General features: G+C 44.9%; 1 protein-coding gene across 6 annotated transcripts in view; it reads left to right on the top strand.

Moving 5' to 3' along the window:
* The window catches only part of DGLUCY (D-glutamate cyclase), a 130,315-nt gene that overhangs the window by 91,716 nt on the left and 25,441 nt on the right, over positions 1-13,158 (top strand). For all 6 annotated transcript variants that reach the window (XM_053602329.1, XM_053602330.1, XM_053602328.1 and 3 more), the window contains 3 exons: positions 2,022-2,121; positions 9,186-9,334; positions 12,051-12,170. In XM_053602329.1, the coding sequence (XP_053458304.1) occupies positions 2,022-2,121; positions 9,186-9,334; positions 12,051-12,170 (369 nt within the window). The remainder of the gene's footprint in view (positions 1-2,021; positions 2,122-9,185; positions 9,335-12,050; positions 12,171-13,158) is intronic.

The following is a 13,158-nucleotide window of genomic DNA, read 5'->3' as shown; positions in this document are numbered from 1 at the left end:
AGCCAGGGACCAAGTTGTCTTGGTGCAGGGAAACACACCAAAGAGGAAGGGGACGCTGCTCTCGGACCAAAATCTCATTTCCATGTGACAATGGCTTTGGTAGAGGTGCTTAGGTGCCTGCTTCCCAGAAGTAGCTTTGCTCCCTCTGCTCACCTGGCAGCTGGGCTCAGAGGCCCCCAACTTCCACTTGGATTCAGGGCTCACCCACATGGGCTCTAAGCCTGGAATTTGCTATGCTGGATTTTGCAAAATTATCATTACATTTGGACAAAGAATGTAAAAGCAATTTGGCCTTTTAGTGAAAATTATTTCAGTCTTTTTTATAGCAGAAGCCTAGGAAATGTTTTAAAGAAGAAAAGGAAGAGTCATTACTTCTCTGTCTTTAGCATAAACTGACCACAGATTTTTCTTTGTAGCTCAGAAGTGAGAATGCACTCTTGCCCTGACATTCCTTTTGAGACATGGGTCCTTTCTCATGTCTGTCTCCCACTTTGGGATATGTTCTGGTCCCTGGCCTGTTGAAATCCTTGGTACCCCTTCTTACTAGTACCCTATTTCCTTGATCCAATTTCAAAGAAGTAAGAAAGAGCCAGCCTCTACTTAGTGGCTCCCTTGTGCGGCTACACAGCCAGGTACCCTGTGTGCACCCTCATGCCCATCCTGGGAGGTGGGTGTCATTAGCACCTGTTTTGCAGAGGAGATAGCTGGAGCTCACAGGGTTTATATGGCTTGGTCACATAGCTGGGAAGTGGCCTGATGTTGCCATCTAGGGTTGTTTCACTGTAAGTTCAGCCTCCCTGGCTCACCAGGTTGCCCGTGCAGCACATAGAGGGGCTGGGCCCTTCCCTTTGTCATGACTGTCCCCCCACTAAATGGACTGATGACCATCTCCTGCCTTTCTCCCCTGAGCCAGGAGTGAGGCTGGGGGGAGAGGGGAGGGAGCCACATGAGGGGCACTAGGTCCTTGACAGTGATTCTTGTTCCTCACCTCAGCTTGCACCACTGACCCCCCGGGGTGGCAGTGACAGTTCCTGAAGGAGTCTCAGGAAGCAAGTGGTTTTGACATAGACATTGTGGCTGTGCTTACCTGATCAGCCTTATGTGAGGGTGTGAGGGGCTGACGATGGAGATTATAGAAGGTGTCTGAAGGTTCCCCAAGTCCACGCCTTGGCGCCTGCTGGACTGCAGAGCTGTCTAGGAGCTTCTGCAGGACCATAGTGACGGGCCCAAGATCGCCTGCCACAGGCTCTGTGTGGAGCAGACTTTGTTCTGGGCCACTGAATATGCCAACCTGTGAGGTAGATTAGTTAATGAAAAGCAGGTTCATTTTATTTTGTTCTTGGATTTTTGTGTATTTCCCACATTTTTTTTTAATTAGGAAAGGTGCAATTTTTGAGTCAAATTTGTTTTCAAAAGCACTTTGCTGCAGGTAGCTATGCCAAGGCCCAGACTCTGAGAATTTTCCCTTGGTTGTTCTTGAACGTCCCCGAGGATGTGTGGGGAGGTAGGGAGTGGGATGAGAATTGGAGTTGTGGTGATGATGTGCGTCATGACCTTGCCCGAATTGTTTAGTGTCTCTGAACCTCAGTTTTCCCCTTCTGTAAAATGGGAATAATGAAGGTTTTTAGCACACAGAATTGTTGTGAAGATTAAATGAGAGTGTGTAGGTCAATTGCTTAACAGAGGACTGATGTCTTGTCATGAGGGCATGTAACTGTTACGGTGGCTATGAGCCAGAATAGGCCACCATACCCATGGGCATCTCACACACAGTGCATTGGCTGGCCTATATTAGTCCAATTCCACCCCCACTCCCTGCTAACCTTAGTGTTTACTCAGGACCAAAAGAAAACTGACGTATACTGTGTCAGGACCTTTGCTCACCTAACAGTGCTCTGTAGATAGACCTCATTCAATAATGGTAATGATACTCTCCAAAGAACCTTTGGAAAATCTAGCATGAATTCCCAAAATGCTAGGACTGAGGTGTCCACCCTTTGTCTTTATTTTCTATTTTCAAGGTGTTCTGAAGACACAGGTCCCATTATTAACTTACAAAGGTGGATCAATGGAAGTTGCTCAGGAGTTTCTGTGCAAAGATGGGGACCCCAAGTCACCTAGGTATGTATGTCCCATCACAGTTTAAGTGGATGTTGGTGGGAAAGCCCTTGTACTCTAAACTTTACAACAAAGCTTCTGCACACCCCAGCCCTTCAGAGAGATCAAAGCCATGAACCAAGACTAATGAACAAGGCTGGGGGGGTTTCAAGGTGCACTGGGGATTCACAGAGCATCTCTGGAAGTAGCAGATCCCTGGTCAGTAGGGGGAGATGACATGTCTTCCCAGCAGAGAGAAGAGATAGAACTATTTTTAAAATCTCAAAGGCTCTCAAACTGTGAGTCACAACCCATTAGAGCAGTGGTTCTCAACCTTCCTAATGCTGCAGCCCTTTAATACAGTTCCTGTGGGTCACAACCCACAGGTTGAGAACCGCTGCATTGTAGTAAAATCATTTCAGTTGGGGGCGACCAGCACCACTGGAAAATGAGATAGAAAAACAGTGTCGGGCGGCGCCTGTGGCTCAAGGAGTAGGGCACCAGTCCCATATGCCAGAGGTGGCGGGTTCAAACCCAGCCCCGGCCAAAAAAAAACAAAAAAAAAAAAAAAAAAAAGAAAAACAGTGTCGTTGTGTATCTTGTGTAGTAATGGTAAGTATTCTTTTATGAAACTGTGCCTGTGTGTGTATTTTACTGTGTATGTGGTTAAACATTTTAAGAAATACTTCTTTATTTTAGGTAAGGATGTATTTCAGATCTTATATTTGTAACACAGTGTTTTGTGAACTTTTTTGGACAATAACCTACAATAACATATTTCATACTCAAACCAGTATACATATACATAGAAATAGAAGTTTAAACAAAAAAACAGTGTTGACTCTGGCTATGTGCAATGTACTCTGATCTATCTATTCTATTCTATTCTGTTCTTTCTATGCTATGCTATGCTATCCTATTCTATTCTAGTCTTGTCAAAAAATGCTGATCTGGCCCTATGAATTTTAAAAGCCACTAGCAAGTGTCCACTTAGAATTTTAAAATATACTTCAATAGGCCTTGAGGGCATAGCATATGGCGGTTCCCAACAGAATCTGGTGTTCATAATGAGGCTCTTGGGCCACCAAGCAAAAGTTCAACCATGGATTTGATACACTGTTTAAAGCTGCAAGAACACGTGTGGTGTGTATTAGAAATGTTTATATTCTCCCACTGGTTGGCATACAAGTATTAAAAGCCCTGAATCCTGAAGGAGAAACTAGGAAATCCTTTTGGGTGGGACTCCTGACGCTAGATAATGTAGGTGTCGCTCTGTTTGCTGAGTGGAGCAGAGTAAGCCAGATTTGCTGACGGGGAGAGATAACTTGTTCATCCTGGAGAAGACGAGTTAACTCTTCCCAGGGAGCAGGCAGCCCAAGGCTGAATTGTAACTCCCACTCTCCAGCATAACTAAATGGAGGCTTCTGGACTAAAAAATCCATAACCCCCACAATGTATACACTGGAATTCTCCCTGGGGGGAGGTCCAGAAGTAGAGTTCTCCCTGCAGAACAGAGGACACGTTGCTCTTGACTGCAGCTCTGGATCTAACTGCCTTTTTATCACAAGGTCTGGAGGAAATGCAGTGTCAAAGCTTCTTCCTCCTGTTAATTCTGCTTCTCAGCGTCTGACTTTTCCTGCACCAGATGGACATGGAGCCGCAGGATTACACTCTAAGACCTACTCAATGGTCTACCCATTTGAGGTACATGTGGCGCTACCACATTCTAGCACAACCAAAGAATATGAACAGGCATGTACATTTTGTTTTTTAAAAGCATTTATAGAAGAAGCATTCATTGCTTTTTTATTATGGCAAAATACACATAACACACGGTGTTGTTACCATTTTTAAGTGTCCAGATTCACATTGTTGTGCAGCCATCACTGCCATCTATCTCCAGAACTTTTCTATCTTGCAAAACTGAAACTCTGTACCCTTTAAACACAACTCCGCATTTCCTCCTCAACCTAGTCCCTGGAAACCACCATTCCGCTTTCTGTCTCTAGGAGTCTGACTACTCTAGGCACCCTCATGTGAGTGGAGTCATGCATGTACAAAATTTGTCCTGTGTGACTGGCTTATTTCACTTAGCATAATGTCCTCAAGATTCATTCATATTGTAGTATGTGTCCAAATTTCATACCGTTTTAAGGCTGAATAATATTCCTTTTTGTGTATGAACCCCGTTTTGTTTATCCATTCATCTCTCCATGGGCACTTGGCTTGCTTCCACCTCTTAGCTGCTGTGAATAATGCATCTATGGGCATGGGTGGACAAATACCTCCTCCAGTCTGTCACTACTTTTGGACATATACCTAGAAGTGAAATTGCTGAATCAAATCTTTTGAGGAATGGCCATACTCTTTTCCAAAAAAGAATTTATATTTTGTAGAACTCCATGGTGGGGAGACAGAGAGATGTAAAAGTGCAATTTTCATGTTCTTAAATTGAATTTTCATTTTTTAATTCTTTTCCTTTTTTAAAATTAAATCATAGCTATATACATTAATGCAATAATGGGGTACAATGTGCTGGTTTTATATACCATTTGAAACATTTTCATCAAAATGGTTAACATAGCCTTCATTGCATTTTCTTAGTTATTGTGTTCAGACATTTATGCTCTACACTTAGTAAATTTAACATGTACCCTTGTAAAATGCACCATAAGTGTGGTCTCACCAATTATCCTCCCTCCACCCATCCTACTCCCTCCCCTCCCCTCCCTCTTCCCTTCCCCCTTCTTCTTGGGCTATAGTTGGGTTATAGCTTTCATATGAAAGCTATAAATTGGTTTCATAGTAGGGCTTAGTACATTGGATACTTTTTCTTCCATTCTTGAGATATTTTGCTAAGAAGAATATGTTCCAGCTCCATCCATGTAAACATGAAAGATGTAAAGCCTCCATCTTTTTTAAGGCTGCATAATATTCCATGGTGTACATATACCACAATTTATTAATGCATTCATGGGTCGATGGGCACTTGGGCTTCTTCCATGACTTAGAATTATGAATTATGTTAATTATGATGTGCCTGGGGATGTCTTATTTGGGTTGAGTCATGCTGGGGTTCTGAAACTGTCTGCTATCTAAATTTCAGAATCTCTTGGCATGTCTGGAAAATTCTCTTTCATAATTTCATGGAGAAGGGCCTCTGTGCCTTGTGAAGCCACTTCATCACTTTCAGGGATTCCAATGAGGCGGATATTATTAGCCTTCTTTGAATTATTCCAGAGCTCTCTGAGAGAATGATCCATTTTTGCTCTCCATTTCTCTTCCTCTTTGAGAGTTTGAGAGCATTCAAAAGCTTTGTCTTCAATGTCAGAAATCCTTTCTTCTGCTTGCTCCCCTCTGTTACTGAGGGATTTTACTGTATTTTTCAGATCTTTGAGGGCTGCAGATTCTTGCTTCAATGTGTCAAAATCTTTGGTGATCTTGTCTTTAAATTCGTTGAATTCTTGAGACAATTTTTTAATTTCTCCACGAATTTCCAATTCCCACTTTTCCTCCATTCTATTAATCTTGTTTGCAATCCAAACTCTGAACTCGATTTCTGACATCTTGGCCATCTGTTTATGAATGGGATCTTCAGTTACATCTGCCATATCTTTCCTTGGGGGGGGGGGTTGATTTACTCTGGTTATTCACGTTACCAGAGTTTTTCTGCTGATTTCACCCCGTGATTATTTTACACCATTTGACTAGATGAGTGGATAAAGAAAAGTTGGGTTCGGGGCTCCAGGAGTAGTGATTAACCAGCCCTTTGCCCAAAAACTGGGACTGGTGTCTGTACCTTTTCCCCTAGAGCTTTGCCAAGGACCCGTACAGTGCTACAGCCTGAGAAACTGGGGACCTGCTTGGTGTGGTGGGGATAAGTGGCTCTGTCTTGTTTTTAGCTGGTCTCTTTCTGACCCTAGTGAATCAGTTACTCTGGGTTGAAGTCTCAGCTGTGGAGAAATACTAACAATTAAGTCACCCCACCCCCCACAGGCAACAATTGGAAAAGGAAAATCAAACCTTCCTACAACTACACACCAAGGGTACCACTTGGATAGTCCTCGGGCGATTGGCTCAGTTCAAGAGGTCCAAATCAATTGTCTCAGTCAGCACCTGTCTCAGGTGGGAGAGTTTTAAAGTTCTCTAGCAGCTATATTGCAGGGGTCTGCTGACAACTCGACTCAAATATGACTTGCTCCAGTGCTCCGAGAGGTCAGGAGGACCCACCCAGCAAATAGATTAGTCTGGGAAGGTTGATGCCTCCTTCCCCACCTTGCACCTCTGTCACACCCAGTCACTGATAACCCCACAGGGCTGTGACCCAGTTGCCTCCAATGAGCAGGTACTCCAGAGGTTTGCACCTGCCTGAATCACAGGGAGATCTATGTCTCCTCAGCTAGGCTGCTGCTCTCTGCCACTATCCTGCAGGGGTAGGTGAGGCTTGACAACCTCAGGGACTTGATGGAGGCTGGGGCTGTTCACTCAGTTCCAGCCCTGCCCCTGATTGATGTTACTGACAGAACAGAACAACTTTGCGGAATTTATTTGTGTCCCAGCTAAATTCCCCTGCAGAAGAGAAGCTGTTTTGAGTTCACAGAACCTGTGCCTCAGGCCCCGTCTTTGTTGCTGCCCGGTAGTTTGTATTTGCAGCACGGTTGGGTTCGGGGCTGTCAGTTCTAGCCTCCTGCCCTCCTTTGTCTAGGCTGATGATCCCCTGAGGGCCAGGTGCGTCTTAGGCTCAGTAAAGCCGTCCTCTGGGTCAGCCCCCCCCCTGGGGATCTGCTGGGTCTGTGCATGCGTTTTCTAGTCCCCACACTCCACCCAGGCCAGTACCTCCTCAGGCAAACTCTTTACTCATGGGGCCTGCGTTTCTGTCTCAGATCCTTTCTGCCAGGGGCTGTCACCTGAGAAGATGCCCGGCCTCCTCTGTTTGCCCAGAGAGACAGGGGGAGTGACTCCGGAATATCCAGGGGTGAGCCCTATTGTTGCCAAAAATGGCTGCTGCTCTGCACCTCGGGGCACTGCAACTCCCATGTGGTTCACTCTCAGCTGACCATCCTCTCCTCACTCCCATGCTGCAGAATCAGTACTGGCCAGCAGCAGTCCATGCCCTGTCTGTACCTCTTAAGATAATACCCAAAAATCTGGACTCCTGGGAGACAGGCTTCCAGAGCTCAGATTGAGAGCGGAGGGGAGTGCCAGGAGCTTAGAATTACAGGTAGAGAATATATACAGTTTTATACAGTTTTATGCCTGGCAGGAGAGCACCATAGCACCCTAGTAGGGGAAGCAGGTCCAGTTTTTAGAGGGTCTCTCCCGTAGGATATAATGGGAAGACTTTTGAACTCTGCTTGTTTGTTTATGGGGTACTCCGAGCTGTTCTCATGGGGGAGGGGACTTCCATCTTCTTGGTGATGGATTTTGTACCTTTGTTTGTATCCTTGGGGTGGCAGCTCGCCTCAGCAGGGTTGATGTGCATTCTTCAACCTTCTCTCTTAGCGCAGCTGTAATCTGCCAGGTTACTTACTAAATTTCTGTCCTTTAACTCTTCTTCTGGATGGGAGCCTCTTTGGAAAGCTGGCTTCAGTCAGCCATCTTGTCTCTGCCCCTTTTTGCTGAGTTTCTTATTGGAAACTTTTTTTTTTGCGGGGGCTAGGTTTGAACCCGCCACCTCCGGCATATGGGACCAGTGCCCTACTCCTTGAGCCACAGGTGCCGCCCCTTATTGGAAACTTTTAACACTGCCAAAAGAGTATTAAAATCTCCAACTATTATAGTGCTGGAGGAAATCAAGTTGCTCATGTCTGTTAGAGTCTCTCTTATAAATTGAGGTGCATTCTGGTGGGGTGCACAAATGTTAATAATTGAAATCTCATCATGTTGAGTGTTACCCTTAACAAATATGAAGTGACCATTCTTATCTTTCCTTACTTTTGTTTGTTTAAAGTCTATTGTATCTGCAAATAAAATTGCAACACCCTCTTTTTTCTGATTTCCATTTTCCTGAAATATAGATGACTTAAATTGAATTTTTAAAACAATATTCCTGGCCAGGTGCAGTGGCTCACACCTATAATCCTAGCACTCTGGGAGGCTGAGGTGGGAGTTCAAGACATGCCTGAGCAAGAGTGAAACCCTGTCTCTACTAAAAACAGAAAAACTAGCCAGGCAATGTGGCAGGTGCCTATAGTCCTAGATACTCAGGAGCCTGAGGCAGGAGGATCACTTGAGCCCTAGAATTTGAGGTTGCTGTGAGGTATGATGCCATGGCATTCTACCTAGGGTGACAGAGTAAGACTCTGTCTTAGAAAAAATATATATTTATATATTTATTTAAATATATATATTCTTTTTTTCCTGCTAAGGATAATAGCAACAACAACTAACACCTACTCAGCACAAAGTGGGCATAGGCTTTGGTGGTGATTCCTACCTCTTGTGCATTTTCTCATTTAACCCTTTTAGCACTGTATAAGACAGTTACTATTGTTATGTCACCTTATAGATTAAGAAATGAAGGTTAAAAAGGTTGATTGACTTGCCCAAGGCCAGTGGTAGGAGGACCTGGAATTGGAACCCAGATGATAGGTTCCACAGCCCACACTTTGACCACCATGCCAACTGTGGCCTTCTCTATCTGTTGCTATCTAAGAAGCTGTCTTGTGTTAGATTTATTCACTTTCTGTCTCCATTCCTTTTCCATCTGTTTTGTGGAAACCATTAAGACCTGGAAGGGTGCAGCAGTGGACCCATAGCAGCAGATATTCAGAACTTTTGGGGGTTGGCTACTCTGCTGGACTAAGGGGATGGAGGTGGGTACCAGCAGCATCCCAGTCCACCACAGTACCCTGAGCATTGACCTCCCTGCTCACAGCCTCTGACTCTAATAAAGAAATTGATAAAGATTCTGAAGCTATTTCTTAAAATGATCTGATAAACAGGCCCTGGCATAACTTAAGTGTTTATTCAAGTTCTGTAGGAGTGAAGGAATCAAAGAAAGAACAAAGTAGCCTGCACACAAACACGCTAAGGCATGATACAACATGTACTGTCCACAAGGACCCTACTGCTCTTATTCCTGGCAGATTTGACCACCTGGTGGCCATAGAGCGTGCAGGCAGAGCTGCCGATGGCAATTACTACAACGCCAGAAAGATGAACATCAAGCACTTGGTGGACCCCGTTGATGATCTTTTTCTTGCCGCCAAGAAGATTCCTAGAATCTCATCAACTGGTAAGGAGAGCAGTAGCGCTGAGTGTGGGACAAGAACATGTCACTGCCAAGGGTCTTTTTATTGACTGCTGAACATGTGACCAGAAAGAATTACATGGGGACCAAGGTTTTTCACTCCAAGGAAAATCCTTATGGTCACTACAGACACTAACGTCACTGCCATTCAGAAACCCAGCATTCCCAGAAGTAAGGAGGGGAAATGACCCTTAACCGAGCACGTTCTATTTGCCTGACTCTAAAGTAATAATACTACTAATAAAATAATATCAATGGTAAAACTGAGGCACAGCATATTGTTTTAGTCATATAGGTTGGAATGGACCATGTATAGTGTGTATCATTTTATGAAACGTATTAATTTTTAAATATAGTACATGATTAGTGTAATATTTCACTTGTTGATAATGTAATAATTTGTGATAATTTGCATTTGTACAGAACTTTATAATTTTCTAAGAGGTTTCACATTCGTTGTATTATTTAAGCCTCTTCACACCACTTGAGGCAGGTAAGGCAGTATACTGTCCAACAGTGAGGCCTGGGCTAGTGGCTTTAGAAGGCGTGTACAGACTCCCCCTAACCCATTATCTGGAATCTCCTTTTTGAATTTCTGTAAGGCTTACTGGAACCTTCCTGGAGAACCCACTTTCCTCCCTCTGGGGGCAGGTCTCAGGCCCCAGGGTACTTTAGCCTATCTGGCATTCTGTGTTTATTATTCTCTCCATTCAAACACTTCTGTTTCCCAGACTCATTAGTCTGCTTTGGCTTTTGAGGCTTTGATGAGACAATGAAAGCCTTCTGGACTGCTAAGAAAATTTCTGCAAATTGCTCTGGACTTTCCCAGAAGAGGCTGTGGGTGTGGTACACAGCAGAGCCTTCCAGCTTCCTGTCACCCCCCTGGGCAGGCAGGACCAGAGCCCTGTGGGGGAGCAGTTCCAGGAGAGAAGGAAGCTGTCCTCAGGTCTAAAGGAGCAAATGGGGTCTGAAGGAGCTTCTGGGGCTAGCCCACAACCCCAAAATGGGACCCCAATCTGTGCTGTGATGCCCCTAAAGCCCCAGAGGAAGCAGTTGGACCTGGACATTTGTGGCTTCAAGCTGCCCCCTTTGTAGACCCCTGAACCTTTCTCTCAGCCTCAGGAACCCAAGCCTCTCCTGTGGACTCCCCAACACCCTTGCCCAGCAGGGCTATCTCCTGAATACTCCTATCCTTCCTCTGCTCCATCAAAACCCTTATTCCTCAGGTACCATGAACAGCTGCCATGTCATGGGCATAGCACTCGATTAAAAATCAAGACTCTGACTTCCCACATGTTGCCCACCTCAGAGAGGTGCCTGCTCTATACAGTGAGGATAACAACACCATGGACAAGATGGACAAGACATGTGAATAAGATAAAGTTCATAAAACGCGAAATAAGATAGATATAGACAATATACCAGTGTTAGGCAGTGGCATTATTTTCCTCCTTCATTCAATGGCCTGTCAACAGATCTAGAAAATTTTTCTGAAAAATCATCAGGTATGAATCCAAGGTGTTTAGTCATTCACAATTCTTTTGGCCAAATGCAGTCCTCATGCTTGAGTTGAGTGAGCTCTATTTCCCCTTTGCCATCCCTCAGTGAACACTTGTGATTCTCCCACAGATTTCAGCCTCTATAGAGGCAGACACTAAAACAGTGGCACATCTGTTTTGCAAGCGTGGGAGGCCTAGCCCTCTGTCCCCGAGGCACAGAGACACCCGCAGTGCATTAAAGGTTATTGAGACAGCTGCAGCCATCTTCTAGATTGGTTCAGTTGACCTTCCAATCTACAGAATCCTCCAGAAATACCTAGACACAGAACCAAACAGTATCCCTTAGACCTAGAGAACCTTTTTAGGGTATATAGGCTGCAGGGCTTACTAGATTTGTTTTTAACTTTTGTTTTCACAAGCATAGGGGTGTTTGTTAATTATTTTTAGCCAGTCTACCTATCCTGAACATCATTCATTTCACCAGTGAATGAAATCATTTCCAACATTTATTTATTCTGGCACTCAATTATTATGCTAATCAACAAATCCTCTGGTGCTAATTATCATTTGGGTCTCTGGACTATGGTCTCTTTCGAGTGCTAACCCACTGCCCTTAGAGTGTGTATTCCTGATTAAGCTATCTCTCATGTTTGCCAGGCACCCCTCTACTATAAATTAAAATTACCTAACACAGCACATTTCTCATTCTGCTGGGTTTGAACTTCCGGCTTATGAGGCTGGCGCCCTACCCCTTTGAGCCATAGGCCCCGCCCTTCACATTTCTCATTCTTTAAGCAGAAGCCTTTAAAGTAAATTCAGAACTGACTTTAACTATCTGTACCAGTTCCCCTTTGCCAGTGTAATGTCCAGTTACCCCAATGGGGCTCAGTGAGCGGGAGGCAGTTGAACAGTGGGTCTGTGTGTCATCCTTCTTGCATCTCCTATGGGCCAGACACCAGCAGCACAGAGCATGCTCCATCTGTGACTGAGGGTGTGACCTAAAGGGGGACATACCCACGCTCTGGTGAATTCTAAACTTAAACTCACAAGGCTGGAGGGGAAAGAACATCTGAAAATATGTTGAGAGTCAACCTCTTTCCCTTCCCAGAAGCAACAAAGCACACGTGGAGGGGCTTCCTTGCCCCACAACCACCCCATTTTGCCCTGACTCTGTGTGCTGATGCCATTCTCCCTCCCCACAGGAGTCGGTGATGGAGGCAACGAGCTTGGGATGGGCAAAGTCAAGGAGGCTGTGAAGAGACATATACGGAATGGGGATGTCATCGCCTGTGATGTGGAGGCTGACTTTGCTGTCATTGCTGGTGAGTACTTGTATGGTAGCCTAGTCAGGCCCAGCTGTCCAGGATGGGGGACCTGGCTTACAGCTTGACCAGGCCATAAGGTCTTCTTCTTTGCCAGTGGTCCAGAAGATAAAAAGGCAGGGAGAGGATGTGGTTCTCAGCCTCAAACTTCTCATTTAGTCCTTCAACAAACACTAACTCTGTGCCAGGCATTGACCTGAGCATTGGGGTTACAGCAGCAATGACCCCACTCTACAGAGCTCACACTGGAGGACTGGAGATAGGCAATGGGCCCTGACAAATACACACACCAGATGATTTTAAATAGTGATAAGGGCTATGAGGTGATAAAATGAGTAGGGGAGAGGGGGGTGACAGGAAGTATACTTTCTCAGTGGTCAGGAAGGCATCTCAGAAGAGGGAAATCTGTGCTTTCATCTGCATAGTGAACGGGAAGAAAAGAATCCTGTACATGTTTAGAGAATGCAAGAGGCTTCCCACCTCTCCTTTCACTTTCTTCTGCCTCAGGTTGCCTGGCCCTTCCTGCTGCTGCCCTTCTACCCCCAAGACTGACCTTTCCCACATCCAAGTCCTTCCAGGCCTGGTCTTCCTCCCTCAACTTCCCCACAAGTTTCAGAAAGATTGATAGATACACAGCAAAGGCTCTCTTTCATGGTCAAAATTAGCCTGGAGAGGAGGGAAACTTTGGGGGAATCAGTGCCAGGGTGAGAAAACCTGGACTGTGATTGAGGAATTGCCAGAGACTCAGTGTGGACAAGAGATTAAGAGTTAAAAACTCCAGGGGTCCCACATATTGGGGGGGGTGGGAACCATGTTTTTGTGAGTTTACTTCTAGGAGCTCAACCAGGTTCTCACAATGAGTATCAAAGAAAAATCCCCTCATGCTTCTGTCAAGGAGAGAGGAAAATGAACCATTTTCAAATATACCAGAACATTCTGTTCTTCTTAATAAGATCTGTTCCCAAGGAAAATTGTTTTACCAGAGGGT

The sequence above is a fragment of the Nycticebus coucang genome, chromosome 9 (assembly GCF_027406575.1).
Source record: "Nycticebus coucang isolate mNycCou1 chromosome 9, mNycCou1.pri, whole genome shotgun sequence".
Taxonomy (NCBI): domain Eukaryota; kingdom Metazoa; phylum Chordata; class Mammalia; order Primates; family Lorisidae; genus Nycticebus; species Nycticebus coucang.
The sequence above is the reverse complement of the archived record's forward strand: the minus strand, read 5'-3'. Positions and strand labels throughout refer to the sequence as shown.